At 44.6% G+C, this 15,723-nt stretch overlaps 1 protein-coding gene across 4 annotated transcripts in view; it reads right to left on the reverse strand.

Annotated features, from left to right (window-relative positions):
• Positions 1-15,723, reverse strand: part of ELMO1 (engulfment and cell motility 1) — a 512,699-nt gene that overhangs the window by 411,719 nt on the left and 85,257 nt on the right. For 3 of the 4 annotated variants that reach the window (XM_078059467.1, XM_078059469.1, XM_078059466.1), the window contains exon 2: positions 4,086-4,233. In XM_078059467.1, coding sequence (XP_077915593.1) covers positions 4,086-4,163 — 78 coding nt within the window. In that variant the 5' untranslated portion in view covers positions 4,164-4,233. Of the gene's footprint in view, positions 1-4,085; positions 4,234-4,480; positions 4,564-15,723 lie in introns of those variants that run through there. The other variant, XM_078059468.1, reaches the window with a different exon arrangement.

The raw sequence follows: 15,723 nt of genomic DNA on the forward strand, positions 1-15,723 counted from the left end.
TTAAATATCCATTTATTAAGGACAGACTGTTCTCCGGGCACTAGAGAAAGAGCACTCAAAAATGAAGCCCTTTCCAGACTCCTGACTATTTCTCATGAGCCCCTGGATCACGAGGTGTGGGAGTCCCCACATCAAACTCACTTAGGGCTCATCACAAAGCAGATTAAAAGCCCCCACGCCTGGCCAACAGCATCAACATCTCTGCAGCTCGGCTGGAACTGGGCATTTTTCACAAGCTCCCCGGGTGATTCTTGGGCACACTCCAGGTCAAGTCAGACCACTGGTTTAAGTGAACACTCAGTGGTAACACAGGTGACAAGTGGAAGAATACTCAAGGTTTTAGGAGAACACAAGGCAGCGATGCCTAACCCAACTTCCAGAAATAACCTTTTAGTGAAATAGTAGCCACCCAGGGTAAAAAGGAGCAGAGTTTTCTGAACAAAGGTAACATGCCATGGGAAAGGGGCAGGGTATGTGACGCTCAATGAACATGGGAGAAGATCAGAAGAAACCCAAATGACAATCACTGCTTAAGTCCTCACTGCATGTGCAAATACATTTCTAATTCTTGTGCCAGCTTCTGATGTGATCAAGAAACACCACCTGACGTCAACACAGCCGCCAGGCTCTCCCTCCAACTTCAGCAGCTGCAGGGTGATCAAGGGCTGGGATTCTAACTCTTTCTGTGAGGCAATGCCAGGAGGCCCACAATTTGGCCAACTGTTTAAAAATACAATCTTGAGGGGCGCCTGGGTGGCTCAGTCGTTAAGCATCTGCCTTCGGCTCAGGTCATGATCCCAGGGTCCTGGGATCGAGCCCCACATCGGGCTCCCTGCTCCGCGGGAAGCCTGCTTCTCCCTCTCCCCACTCCCCCTGCTTGTGTTCCCTCTCTCTCTCTCTCTGTCAAAATAAATAAAATCTTAAAAAAAAAAAAGTACAGTCTTGAGAGTAAGGGAGGCCTGGGTTTATGTCCTGGTCTCGTGGACTGGCAAATCACTTAATTTCCATGAACACAATATCTGCGTTTGTAAAACCAGAATCATCACCAAGAATGACACAAGGAAACATCATGTACCTCCTGATACAAGGCCCCGAGAAGGTCACAATGTCATCTCTCTGGCATTTCACCCCAAAATGCAAAATCTGGGGGAAAGCACCAGAGAAATCCAAACTGAAGGACATCCCCAAAGCTGTTCTGTACACTATAAAATTATCAAGATCACAAAAGATAAAGAAAGACTAAGGAAACATTCCAGATCAATAGAGACCAGAGGGACAGGACAATAAATGTAATAATACATGATCCCGGAGCGATATCGGACTGGGGAAAACACCTATAAAGGACCTTATTGGGACAACTGATGAATCTTGACTATGGACTATGGACTCAGAGTTAGATGATAGTTTTGAACTAACGTTCAATTTCCTGGCTTTTATAAAGAGACAATGGTTATGTAAGAGAATGATTTTGTTCTTAGGTAAGACACACCGAGTATTTAGGGGTAAAGGGGGGTGATGCCTCTAAATCACCCTTGGATGGCTCAGAAAAAAAGATATATATTAAAAAGAGAGAAAATAGAGAAAACAATAAAGCATATGAAGCAAAACATTAATAATTAAAGAAGCTGGATAAAAGGTAGCCAGAAGTTCTTTGCCATTTCTCTCTTTGAAATTGTACTGAAATAAAGTTACTCCTCAAAACTATCAGGCCATGAAATAACAAGGAAAGACTGAGAAACTATCAAAGGCTGGAGGAGACCAAGGAACCATGACAACTATATTACAGTGCGGCTGGCAATCCTGGATTAGATCCTGGAACAGAAAAAGGATATGAGTGGAAAAACTGCTGACATCCAAATAAAGTTTGAAGTTTAGTTACCTAAGTCACATGCTATTGTTAATTTCTTAGTTTGGGGAAATGTACCAGTTACACTAAGATGTTAACATTAGGGAAAACTGACTGAAGGGTATATGGAAACTCTCAATAAAATCCTTGCAATTTTTCTGTAAATCTAAAATTGTTCCAAAATATAAAAGATAATTTTTAAAAAGTAACAAGACACACACACAGCAAAGGCCATCGCCAAAGGCAAGGACGGGACTCCACAAACCCTTACGAATGTCTATCAGGAGCTGCTGTTTTACAGCAGAGGTTCCCAAACACCAGGGGCCATGGCAGAATGAAAAGGAAGTCATTTACTAAACCACTGACTTAGCATCTCTTGGCAGAGGGTCCCCAAGAACATTTAAACAAGTGCCCCAGGTGATTCTGATGAGACTCAGACTTGGGCACCAGGTATCCAACCCAGCACTTCTCAAACTTAACTACATACAGGAGTCCCCTGGGGATCTAGCTAACATGCAAATTCTGGGTCAGGAGGTCTGGGGTGGGGTCTGAGACTCTGCATTTCCAGGGAGCTCCCAGGCGAAGCCCAAGCAACTGTCCTCAGCCACACAGATGGAGAAGGCAAAGCAACAAGACAGAAGGGGCCTGGGTCCATGACACTGGAGCATCCCGCCAGGGCAGGACTGCCCATGTGGGTATGAGAGGCCAACTTCTCTTTGAAGCCGTTGGTTCTCTCGGTTGTAGCCAAACCTAATCCTAACCATATTGAGTTTGCACCAAGGAGTCCCAGACATATTTTAAAATTCAACTCATATCCTCTCTCGAACAGCACATGAAAAAGGACAAACATCTGTTACCTGACACAAATGTAGATAAAACCACTGGGTGGGCTTCTCCATCTGCACGGGTTGCTTCTAGAGCTTCACAAAAACAACCTCAGAGAGCAGTTAAAATGACCATGATGAGCTGGACTGATGACAACTTTTTTGACCACAATCCTAAAATTTTACCCTTTCTCACATTTACCCTCAAGCTCAACTAGTTCTGATTTGATCTTTATAATTTATTTTGAGTCTTTTGGATCCACACAATGCCATACAACTCTTGCAGTATTCTTCAACCAGATAATAAAATCTGACTGGGGGCAAAAAAGTATAGATCATAATCATAAAATAGTATTGAGAACATAAATAAAAACTGGAGTTGCCATGGTACCCTAATTTTGAAAATGTCGAAAGCCATCTAGAATCCTACGTTATTTGCTTTATGAAACCCAAAGTGTACATTAAGTCTCAACCTTTTTTTTTTTCCCTTAAATCATCTGCTCTGAAATGACATGAGTAACCTTCCTGAGATAACCTGTAATCAAATCCAATCAAAGCTACACCAAAAGATTGTCAAGATCCAAGCTAAAGGGTGCCTTTAAAGGTAAGGCCATTTAAAACGTCTTCTGTATATTTTTTTAAATTTTTTAAAGATTTTTTAAATTTATTTGAAAGAGAGAGAGAGCACAAGCAGGGGGAGCAGCAAGCAGAGGGAAGAGGGAGAGGCAGGCTCACCGAGCAGGGAGCCTGATGCGGGGCTCGATCCCAGGACCTTTGGGATGATGACCTGAGCCGAAGGCAGACACTTAACTGACTGAGCCACCCAGGCTCCCCTGGATATATTTTCATTCAGTAAATATCTATGGAGATTTATTACATGCCACACAATACACAAGACACACAGTGCATTTTACACTAATAACAAAATTATAATTGGCTAGGATGCAAGACTGAGTCCTTCTATACCAAAATAATAATCTCAGTATTAAGCTGTTAATATAATGCACTTGTTGGCTTCTGCAAAGATCGAAGGGGAAAGTGAGTCAAAAAATTAAGTTTTGTATTGCCTATAATAAAACAATATGCACATATTCATGAGCCCCTGCCAGGCAGGGCTAGGACAGCCTCCACTGTGTCCACTGCCCAGAACCCTGTCCACTAGGCCCTCCCGCCTCTCTCACAGCCTCAGACACAAACCCTGTATTGACGCAATCCGAGCCGACGTTGAACGAGTATAAAAACCCCATCCATCGCCACTGTATGTGGTACAGAAATCAAACTACACTGCAACTATTATTGCACAGATTTTTCAACACAGCCGGGTGGGGGGTTGGAGAGCTATTCAAAGTCTGTGAAAATGCCAAAACAGAAAGAAGACTGAAGATAACCCCCACGCTGCTGCCGGCATTACTGACCTGATCGATTTCCATGAGTTTGGGGTAGGCGCCCGGCCATTCTATGGCCACCTTGACGATGTCCGCGGGCGGAGGCATGGTAAACCCCGAGAGTCCGAAGCTGGTAGAAGCGGGATCCTACGGTGCAGACGGCCGCACGTGTCTACACCTAATGAGGAATGACAAAAAGAAAGAAAAGTTGCTCGGTGCCGATGCAGGGCGAATTCTGCTTCATCACTTCCTGTTTTCACTGGTGGTTTTAGGTATGAGAAACGGCTCTGGGTGCAGAACACAGGGCACCAAGTGCACCACCAGCCGCTCCCGAGGAGAGAAGACAGATGAGGGGAAGGTGCCGACGCCCTGGAGTCAAAGCCTCCAGCAGACGCGGCCCCGTTGAGGGATGGTGTGTCCCTTACCACCGGCTTCGGCTCCACACGGTGCCCAGGGTCGGAATGAGCTGGGCTCACTCTGTCCTGAGACACGTAAACTTCTCGCGCTCAACAGTCTCCGGAAGAACAGATTGCCCAGGAAGTCATGGTCAGGAAGCAGCATTTCTTTAAAGTGTTTTCTGTGTGTCACAAATAGAGCTCCGCGCTATAGCAACCAGGATATCATGAGGAAGGAGAAATGCCCCGAGGTTCGCACACATGCACACGCACGCTCCCTCCCCAAGGCCACAGTTCACACACGGCGCCTTCGGGGCGGGGGAGCCCACTGACTGATGCGGATGGTGCGGCATTCAGAACGGACCTTGAATTAATTGTGTTGCTTTCACAACGGAAGATCATCCTCCGCCGCCTCTCCCAGATGAGCCCGTGTCTCTAGGATGACTTTTTTAACTTAGTATTTTTGAACGGGTGAGACATTTCATGTGATTCAAAACTTAAAGGTGTATGTGAAAATATAGCTTAGAATCTCCCTCCTCCTAAAGTTACACATCCACCCGTTGTCCACTTTTACCCCTATTTCTCCAGCTATCCCATTCTTGTGTGCCCCTCCAGAATGGCTTCATGTATATAAGGCAAACGCAAAAATATCTTACATTTCCCCCTTTCTTTAGAAAAACAGAGGTGGCATGCCATACCCTTTTTTTTTTCCATTTTGTGTATTTATATATTAATGCAAATAAAGCATCCTGGCTCCTTTTATAGCTGCATAGTTGTTCTCTATATGGAAACATCCTATCTGATGAGCTCGTTCTCTGTCACCTGGGCCCTCAGGTGATTTCCTACTTTCGGCTATTGTCAATGAGGCTGTGGTGAAGAGCCTTATGCTCGCATCATTTTGCACATGGGCAGGTATATCCTTACCATAGGTGCACAGAAGTGAAATCGGTGGGTCAAAGGACACAGGCAGTTTTATTTTATTCTATGTTTTTAAAGACCTATTTATGGATTTGAGGGGAGGGGCAGAGGGAGACAGAGACTCTTAAGCAGAGTCCGCACTGAGGGCAAAGCCCAACTCTGGGCTTGATCTCACAACCCATGAGATCATGACCTGAGCCGAAACCAAGAGTCCGCTGCTTAACTGACTCAGCCACACAGGTGTCCCGATCATATGCAATTTTAAATTTTGATAGCCATTTCCAGACATCCCTCCATAGGCATTGCACCAATCTACACTCCCTCCAGTAATGGATGAGGCTGCCTATCTCCACACAGCCTCATCAACGGACTGAACATTTGCATACTGGATGCACTGAAGAAATATATCACATGTACTTTTTTTTTTTTAAAGATTTTGTTTATTTATTTGAGAGAGTGAGAGAGAACATGAGAGGGGAAAGGGTCAGAGGGAGAAGCAGACTCCCCGCTGAGCAGGGAGCCCGATGCAGGACTCAATCCCGGGGCTCCAGGATCATGACCTGAGCCGAAGGCAGTCGCTTAACCAACTGAGCCACCCAGGCATCCCAAAAGGCAGTCACGTGTACTTTTAATGTGTATTTAATATGTATTTCTCTTATTGTGAATGAGGTTGAACATAAGGAGGCAAAGTCCCATGTCCACTTTCCTGTGAACTGTCCAAATCTTTTGTCCCTTTTCTATTGGGTTCTTGGTCCTTTCTTTTCAGAAATTGATCTGTGTATGCAGATTTTGATCAAACACGTGCCTTTGGCTCTTTATCAGACCAGAGTAGGCCTTGTCAGTTACTATCCCCATCTCAGTGGTAGCTGGACATCACTGAGATGATGAAGATAGCAGACTTACTAATGGCCACCTGGACAGCACCGGCAGTTAGAGAAATAACTAACTCCACCAAGCTGACAAGTACCAGAAATGAACCCAAACAAAACTGCTGCTCCTTTGGCCAAGGATGATGAGGGAAGCCTGCTGGGAGGCTAATCAGTGCTAACCGGCAAAAGCAAATCTACAAAGCAGTGGTTCACTCATTCAACAAACAATTATTGAGCCCCACTATTCTGTGCCAGGCCTGTTCTCAGTGCTGGGGATACAGCAGCAAATCTAGATGTTAGACAGCTCAAGGGATACGGAGCAAAATGCAGCAGGGAAGGAGCATCTGAAGGGTATGAACGTATCTGCATGAGAGGGGCCGAAGTACAATGGTAAATAGGGAAATCTGGGAAAGCTCCACTGAGAAGGCAGCATTTGAGCAGAGGCTCGTGAGATGTGAGGATGTGAGCCAGGAGGACATCTGGAGAAATTATGTTGAAGGCCAAGGAAACAGCCAGTGCAAAGGCCCTGAGGCAGAAGCAGGCCTGGCATATTCCTAAAACAGGCAAGTGGCTGAAACCAAATAAGGGCAAAAGTAGTTCCAATAGCAGTTGGGTCATAACTTGGGAGGGTCATTCACCATTATCTTGACTCCCTAGATGCTCTTGGTTTATGACTCCTAAAGAAGAAAGTTCATGTCCCTGCTCAAGAGTATAAATTGGTACAACTTTCCAGAGGTACTTTTGGCAAACTGTACCAAAAGCCTTACGATTTCATATTCTCTAAGTTATTTTATTTTTCTAGGATATTTCCTCAAGAGATAATTATTCACTTAACTATAACAATGACAATTGCTGTTTTGGTTATGACCCCCAAAACTTAAAAACAACTGAATATTCTACAACAGGGACTTGTTAAATAATTATGAAGTCTCATATATGCAAATACAAGTAGACGATCTGTACTGGGGTCTTCTTCTTCACAGTCTGTATGCTCTTTTATTCACTTGAGAATTCTACAGACAATGTATTATGTCTATACCACATCACTTCAATTCAGGATCCATATCAGTTATATACCCTAGAATAAGAATTAAGAAAACAGGTTCTAATGTGAAAATAGACTGTGTAAATATTAGGTAACTCTATTCAAACAAAGAACACACAATTTTGAGGGTCAAGAGAATACATAATGAAAATTAAAATGCATTTTGAACCCCTTCTTCCCTCCTCTGCACAAAATAGTCTAGAATTACACTAAAAGGGGTCATCTAACCACCCAGGAATCAACAACCAAAGGTGATTTTCTTCCCCTTTAACCAGTATTTATTTCTCAAAGACTGTTGAGACCAAACCTGTTGAACAGGTGAGAATACAATGATGTGACTCTCCCTGAGTCCCTGTGGAGAATAAGAGAGCAGCAGTGTACAAAGGAGCCATTGAGAAAGCCAAGAGGCTAGGGGGAGTCCCCTGGGAATTCACTTGACAAGTCCAATTAGACCTCATCAGCATTGCCCACAATAACAAACAGCACAGATGGGGCTCCCGTGGGGTAGAGTCAGGTGCACAATCGCTGAGTGAATAATCCAGTCACATCGTTATCCTCAGAAGTCCACATTTTATCCTCTTGAATTTATATTTGCATGAGCAACAGTTAATTCTAGCTCATCAGAGCCACCAGCAGTAAAACTGAGCCTAATGTTGTCAAAATTGCCCAGTAAATATAAGGCATGTAAATCTGTGTAAACAGCCTGATATAATAATTCTTATGCAAACTAAAATTTAAGAGCCTCTAAAGGGAAGTCTCTGCAGCTGGCTAGACACTCCAACCATTCTGTCTTGTAAGGTAACTCTCAAGTCCCTGGAGGCAACTGGGAAAGGGGTGGAGAATCCTACAATGTCCCTGCTTGCCTGCTGATTGATTTACTTTATTCCCATTTTAACATGAAGATTCTACAACCTTAATATGCATGTCAAATGGCTTATTTATAGTTGAGTGAATTTAATGAGGGATGGAGGAGTCGCTTTTTATCTGGGAGTTAGTTACTCAAGTCTGCGTGTCAGTTAGATGTGACTACATAACCCTTGAGCAAGTGGAAATCTTCTTTATCATTCTGTTGAATGTCTCCTTCTTAGCCTTGGGCCACGTTTCCAAGACAACGGAGAGACACCGTTCTTGATTCCATCTAGAAATCTGTCTGTCTCTAGACATTGTTCTCTGCCCAAAGTTCTACACGCCTCTGAGTTTGAAGCTCACCTCACTGTAGTCTCTTAAAGATCTGTTACATATCTACATGTTTTCCAGTCTATCTGATTAGGTCTTGGGAACAATAAAGTTCCCAAATATCCGATCTTCACCCCCCTCCAATTTCCCATATAGTTTTCGCTTTCACTCCCTGTAATGGCTTTAAACCCTTGTATCTTATTTCTAGTCTTTCTGTTACACCAGCAAACTCTATTAAGAGAGAGAGAGAAAAAAAATCAGCCTAAGAGGACATTCCTATAGGAGCTGCGTAATGGAAAAACTAACACACTTGCCCTGGTGAACTGTGTGCGCCCACCATTGCACTGAAAGAGCCTGACAGAGGGGCCAGTAGAAGCCAAAAGGCAGATCAATGGGAAAGAAACACCAAACGGCTGGATAAATGACTTGCTTCAACTCCTCTGTCCCTTCCTTCCTCCCCAGGAAAACTGTCCTCTGCCCCACTGGCCATCATTATCTACTGGTGACAAATTATGTAAAGATTATGGAAATAGTGGGGTTAGCGAATTTGAATAACTTCCCCCCAATATTTACATATTCCAGAGGTGGTGGAGGCCCCTCTCACATGATTATGGGCTACTGCGTTCCCCTGAAAATGTTGAGGTCCTAACCCCCGGTACCTAAGAATATGACTGGGTTTGGAGATAAGGCCTCTGAAGAAGTAATTAAGTTAAAATGAGGTCATTAGCACGGGCTGCATTCCTATCTGACTGTCCTTACAAGAGGAGGAAATTTGGACCCAGACAGGTACAGAGGGACAATGATCTGAGGACACAGTAAGAACAAAACCACCTACAAGCCAGGGAGAGAGGCTTCAGAAGGAACCAACCCTGCCAACACGCTGATCTCAGACTTCCAGCCCCGAGACTGGGAGACAATACGTTTCTCCTATTGAACTCATGCAGGCCGTGGTGCTTTGTTATGGCAGCCCTAGCAAAGCAATGTAACATTGAAGACAGAAAGCATAAAGAAGAGGCTGATGATCGGACACAAAAACGCTTAAAATCTTGCCATTCCAAAAAGCACCATAAAAATTTAAAAACAAATAATAAACAATCAAGAAAATAGTTGCAATAGCTGTTGCAACCTGGTATAAATATCCTTAATAATGATCTCTTATAAATATATTTTTTTTAAAAAACCACTTGCAGAACCTAAAAAAAAAAAGAAACAAAGTAATCCACACAACAGGAAATGTATGATCAATAAATACCCAAAAGATCTTAATAGCAATAAGAGAAATGCAAAGTAAAAGATCATACCTTTTTTGTCTACCATACTGGTAAGAAATGAACTTTATTGATTGGTGAGAATGTGGGCAAAATAACACTCTCAGACATTGATACCAGCAAGAAAAAAAAAGCAAAAGCAAAAGCCCTTTAAAAATAAATAAAATTAATTTCTTTTTAATCCATAAGATGTAGAGTAATAAATTTAGCTATTAGAAGGTCTGTTCTCCTGAAACCACTAAAGCAGGGTTTCTTAACCACAGCACCATTGACATTTTGGATCCGATAATTCTATGCTGTGGGGCTCATCCTGGGCACTGCAGGATGTTTAGCAGGCATCCTTGGCCTCTGCCTAGTATTAGATGCCAGTTACACAATCAAATTGGTCGCTTATAAACTGGAGACAATCAAAATGTCTCCAGACATTGCCAGATGTCCCTTGAGGGACAAAATCATCCCTGGTTGAAAAGCAGGGCACTGAGGTGACTGACTCTAATCTTGCTTTTATAAAAACGTATTATATGGACCAACTTTACAAAGTGGGCAGTAATAGTCATGAATATACTATTTTAACTGCAAAAAAAAAATAAAAGGGAGAGATGAGATGTGGAACAAGAATCACTTAACAGATAAAATTTTTTTAAGTTGCTAAAATCAAGAGGAAAGGGAATTTATATAAAAACATGAAAACCTTGCTACCACTTGAGGACAATTTTGTGACCTTTTACTCTAGCACATTTTCCCTCACACACAGCTCTAGCGAACTCTTGTAGCTTTGGTTTTTGTCCGTCTAGTGAGCTTTTCCAGCTCTTCTCTTCAGGTGGCAGGTCCTGTCCCACAACCAAGAGTGGGCATGTTGGGGCCAATGACAATGCCCACCTCCCTGGCAACAGTGATTGATTGGTCCGAGGGACAGACACATGATCCAAGCAAATCAATTTCTGGGGACCACTCTATGAGGCCTGGAAGGAAGGAGTTCTGTCTTTCTGTGGGGCGTTGTTTGGTAGCTGTCTTCCTCCGTTTGGGGACGGACCATCTGCGATAGGAAGGGATGGGGCAAGGAGAAGCAAAGACAAGCAGCGAAGAGACATAGGAGAGAGGAAAAGGGGACAAGAGTCCTAATATATTGAGCTCCAGGCTCCTTAACCTTTTTCTTCCATCCTCTGAGCTCTCCTAATACTCTTCCTACATATATGAGCCCATAAATTCCCTGTTATGCTAAGTGAGTTTGAGTTAGGTTTCCATCACTGGTAATTGAAAAACTCCTAACTAATACATCAACCCTATCATATCTGTTTACCTGCCCCAAGTTATAATCTTGCCAGTCCCTCGAGAGACAACTGGCACACAAAACACACACTGAAGTTACACAATCCGACCCTGGAGCTAAATAGGAATGATATTTTATTCACCAGTTCTAGAGCTCAGATACCTGCATGTCCACATTTCTGACGGAGCCTTCACTGCCTAGAAGCTGCTTGTCCTCTCCTGGCCTACAACCAGGAGTCATGCAGGCATTTCAGGAATTAGCCTTAGCCCGGCATTTCCCATACAACACTGCTGCCTTCAGATATTAAGTAATGTAATGTAAAAAAAAAAAAAAAAAAAAAAAAAAGATGAAGAAGAAGGAAAGGAAAGGGAAGGAAAGAAAAAGTTAAATCTCTTGTAAAACATTGAATGAAATAATAGCTAATTATGGAACCAACTAGTTCATGTACCATATACTTTGTGTAACAACCTTATAAAATCGGTACCATTACTAAACCATTTTACAGACTAGGAAACTAAGATGCACAGACATCAAGTAACTTGCCTAAGATCTCATATCCAAATATGGAGCCCAGCCAGAACTCAATCCACATCTGTCTGATTCCATAGCCATGTTTTTAATCACTATACCACTTTTTTTTTTTTAAAGATTTTATTTATTTATTTGACAGAGAGAGAGATAGCGAGAGCAGATACACAAGCAGGGGGAGTGGGAGAGGGAGAAGCAGGCTTCCCGCCGAGCAGGGAGCCCGATGTGGGACTCGATCCCAGGACCCTGGGATCATGACCTGAGCCGAAGGCAGACGCTTAACGACTGAGCCACCCAGGCGCCCCACTATACCACTTTTTTAAAAAAGTTCCTTTACTATAGGGCTTCTCAGACCTTTAATGTAATATATGTCTACTGTGAAATTTTCGTATGCAATACATAATATTTTCCAAATGTATCTTTCTAGAAAAAAAATTTTTTTTCATGGAGCACCTTTCATGGAGCACTGGTTTCATATGGGACACACTTTGGGAAATGATGCTTTGAGACCATTTTCCTCCTTTGTTTCCCTGGAAAAAAAGAAGTGCTGAATAGTTTTGGCCAGATACACAGTGGAAAGTGGCAGAGAAAACTTTCCTTTAGTCCCATATTGAATTATCATCACCTGCGTCTATGGGATTAGCTCCAGGAAAGCAGCCCAATTCTTTTGAGTAACTCTTTCCAATTCACATTGGACAGTAAAAATTCAATTAACTACAACTTCTACTGTGCAAATGAGCAGAAGATAAACAGCAGAAGAAACTGAGTATTTGTATTTGTGAGAGCTTGAATCTCAACATCTCCCCCTTCCTGCCTTAAAACTTTAGATGGTGGGGCGCCTGGGTGGCTCAGTTGGTTAAGCGTCCACCTTCGGCTCAGGTCATGGTCCTGAGGGTCCTGGGATTGAGCCTGGAGTCGGGCTCCCTGCTCAGCAGGGAGCCTGCTTCTCCCTCTCCCTCTGCCCCTCCCCCTACTCCTTCTCCCTCTCTTGTTCACTCTCTCAAATAAATAAGTAAAATCTTTAAAAACAAAACAAAAAACTTTGGATGGTGATTCAGGGCCTATATCACATAAACTTCCCACAGCCTGGCTCCCGCCTGCTTCTGAGCACCACCTGTGCGCCCACCCCACCAACCACACCCCTGCACCCCATCCCCAAATACGCATGCGACAACTCGGTCAGTCATGGCAAACAGGCTTTTCTTTAAGATCATCCTTTTGCAGTCCTTTTGCAGGGGCTGTGGGAAGCACTGCACACAGACGGCAAAAGCCCCAGACCAGCCAGGTCAGGAGTAATCTGCAGGTGCGCCATGGTCTACCAAGTGGGGAGGAAAAGCACCAAGACAATATGGCTTTCTTTCTTCCTGAAACTACTGGCCGTTTCCTGGGCATGGCAAATTCTTGTGCCTCTTGCCTTTGTTCATAACGTTCCCTTCTCCCTGGAATGTCCTTCCCTGCCACCCTTGGGTTGGCTTCAAATATTCCCACCTAGACTTCAAAGCCAGCCTCCTGTGCTAGGTCCTCCAAGAGATTTCCCTGACCCCACAGCTGCCCAAGCTAAAAAGCAACTGCCCCGGGTGTCTTCTTCCGTGCTTGCGATGCACCTGCCAGAGCACCTTTCCATACTTGATGCTATTAGTTTATGAGTCCCCCAAGGGTGGGGATCATAGATCTTATTCATCTCTGCACCTCCAGTCCTGACCAGATGGTGTGGAGAATAGCAGCTCAATAAACAGTTTTCAGACAATTGAATGAATAAATGAATGAATCACTCTTTCCTTAAAAGCAAAGTCAGAGGTTTAAAAAAAAAAAATGTGAAGGATTACTCAAGCCAATGATGCATTTTTAAAATCCAGAATTCCTTTCTCAGAAGACCTTCAGGCACTTCTTCAAGCAGCAGCTATTCATTTGTCCCACTGGATGGGAATAGAATTAGAGGTGCTCAGAGGTGAGAATAGGGCCTACTCCAGATTTGTTTTTCCTCCTGGAGAAAGTCTCTCAGAAACAAGAGGAGACAGGAGCTGAGCTGCTGGTTCTTTGCCCTTTGCTAGGAGCTCTCTTACACTTTGGGAATCAGCATCTCAACTGGAAAGGTCATTATTTTACAAACTAAGGCACACACTTCCTCCTTTATTCTGGTTTTTGGATATTTGCTTTTCAAATTCCTTTTCAGTTGTTGTAATGCCATTGACTGCTCCCCTCCTGCCCCCCCAGGCCCCCCCCAGCCCCCCTGCTCCCAGCAGGCAAGCCTTGTCACTCCTGATGTGTGCTGACATTCCCCAGTGGCAGAGGCAAAGCTCAGGCCCAGCTCTCTATCTCCGAACCCAGACTCGAGGCCACAGGAAATGCTGGAGCGTTTCCACCATCCTGTGAGCCAAACACTCAAAGTTTCCAAACCTGCTGATCAAAAAACAATATGTGAAACTTCTTTCTCCCTCTCTCTCCAGCAACAGCCGAGCTCTAAAGGCCACCCTAGTAAATTCGATTGCATCAGATGAGCCGCGAGCGCCTTCCGCGAAGGCGGGGTGCTGGGCCGTGCCCCCACAGCCTGCCACCGGACAGCTGGGCCCAGGGTTAGTCACGCTGAAGGGCAAGGCACGCACGGCGCAGCATCACATCCCAGCACGGCACAAGCCTCTGCCTTTCTCTCCCTCCTCAGCCCTTCGGGTTTAATTTCTCCAGAGGAACACGAGCGGGCAAGTGAGTGTGAGGTCAGATGTCCGCCTGGGTGGCAAGCCGGGTCCTGCCAGGCCCACAGCTCTGTGACTTGGGACAGTTACATGACGTGCCCAGCCTTCAGTGTCCTCCTCCGTGACCCTGGAACAACAGTGGAACCTTTCTCACAGGATGTCGGGAAGACTAAACATATAAAGCAATGAGAACAGGGCCTGCTAGGGTAGTATTAGTGAGTACTGATTTAGCAGGCATGCGTACCTGGCTTCAGCCCCCGGGGCCTCCCTAGTGAAACACACAGAGGTCCTACCGTGGTTCTTCCTCCCTTTGGCATCAAAACAGAACTGGACAAACTCTTCTGACACTAGAGAGGAATGATAACCCGGTTTCAAGTCCAGGGAGGTTTTAGAGATATGATCACTTTTTCTTTTTTCTGGGTTTTAAAAGATGAGTGCAAGTTTCTAGGCGAGTGACGAGGCTGGGAGGAATTGGAAGGGGAAGGTTAGTGTTAAGATTCGGGAAGGATCCACCTGCCTTTCAAGGGCAGAAATACCTGAGCAGATAACCTGATGGAATAAAACAGACCCATTTTCTGTCCCGACCCATGTCTCACAGGAAAGCTCTCTAAGTATAGAGAGGTGACAGGGACTCAACTTCTCAATCCTTTCTCTCCAAGGACAAGTGGGTGTGGTCTTCAGTTCTGAGACAGTTAAGAGTCCCTCAAGAAGGACAGAAGGGGTGCTCTCTACACAGAGAGGGACCTGCCCCACTATCACTGCACAGCTTCCCAGCTGCATGTCACTCCAGCCCTGCAGAGTGACTTCCAACCTCACAGTCTGAGGGCCAGATCCATCCAGCTGCCCCACTCACTGACTTCGCTGTCCTGTTTTCCAAGTGACTAGCCCTAACGCAGTAATGTTATACCCAGCAAGTTGACGGAGGGGACGCATGATCCAGCTAGGGCCTGATGAGCATGCTTGCCTGACCTGGGCCCCGCTGCTCCCCAGAAGCTGGGGTTTTTGTGGGAACCAAGGCCCTGTGGCCAGTGGTGACAAGCAGTAATACTAGGGTATCACATCCTGGCTCTAGATAGAACTTTGAAATGTTTCTCAGGAAAGTTTCCGTTTGAAAACATGAATTTCAGGGCTTTCGACAGCTTATCCCTCTGGTAATGAGGCACAAGCCCACACCCCCAGCAAGATAAACAAAAAACAAAACCTGACTTTTCTCTCTTATCCCCTTCACCTTGGGAGGCCCTGTCAAGCCCCCCAGGATTATATGATAGAAATCTCCTCTTCTGGCTTTTATCTGGGCTCCCTCACAAGTTCGCTGCAATGTGCCTTAAGATAAAATGCTGTCAGGGCACATGCTATCCGCACTGACAGGGGGCCACACTTTGAAGAGTTTTTCACACAAACACCAGGATCATAGTGGATCCAGTGGGCCAGTGTTTGCTGTTGGTGAACAAAAGGATTACTCTTCCATAGGCATTTATGTGAATCTAGAAATTCCTTACCGTGTTCATT

This window comes from Halichoerus grypus, chromosome 12, assembly GCF_964656455.1.
Source record: "Halichoerus grypus chromosome 12, mHalGry1.hap1.1, whole genome shotgun sequence".
NCBI classification, from domain to species: Eukaryota; Metazoa; Chordata; class Mammalia; order Carnivora; family Phocidae; genus Halichoerus; species Halichoerus grypus.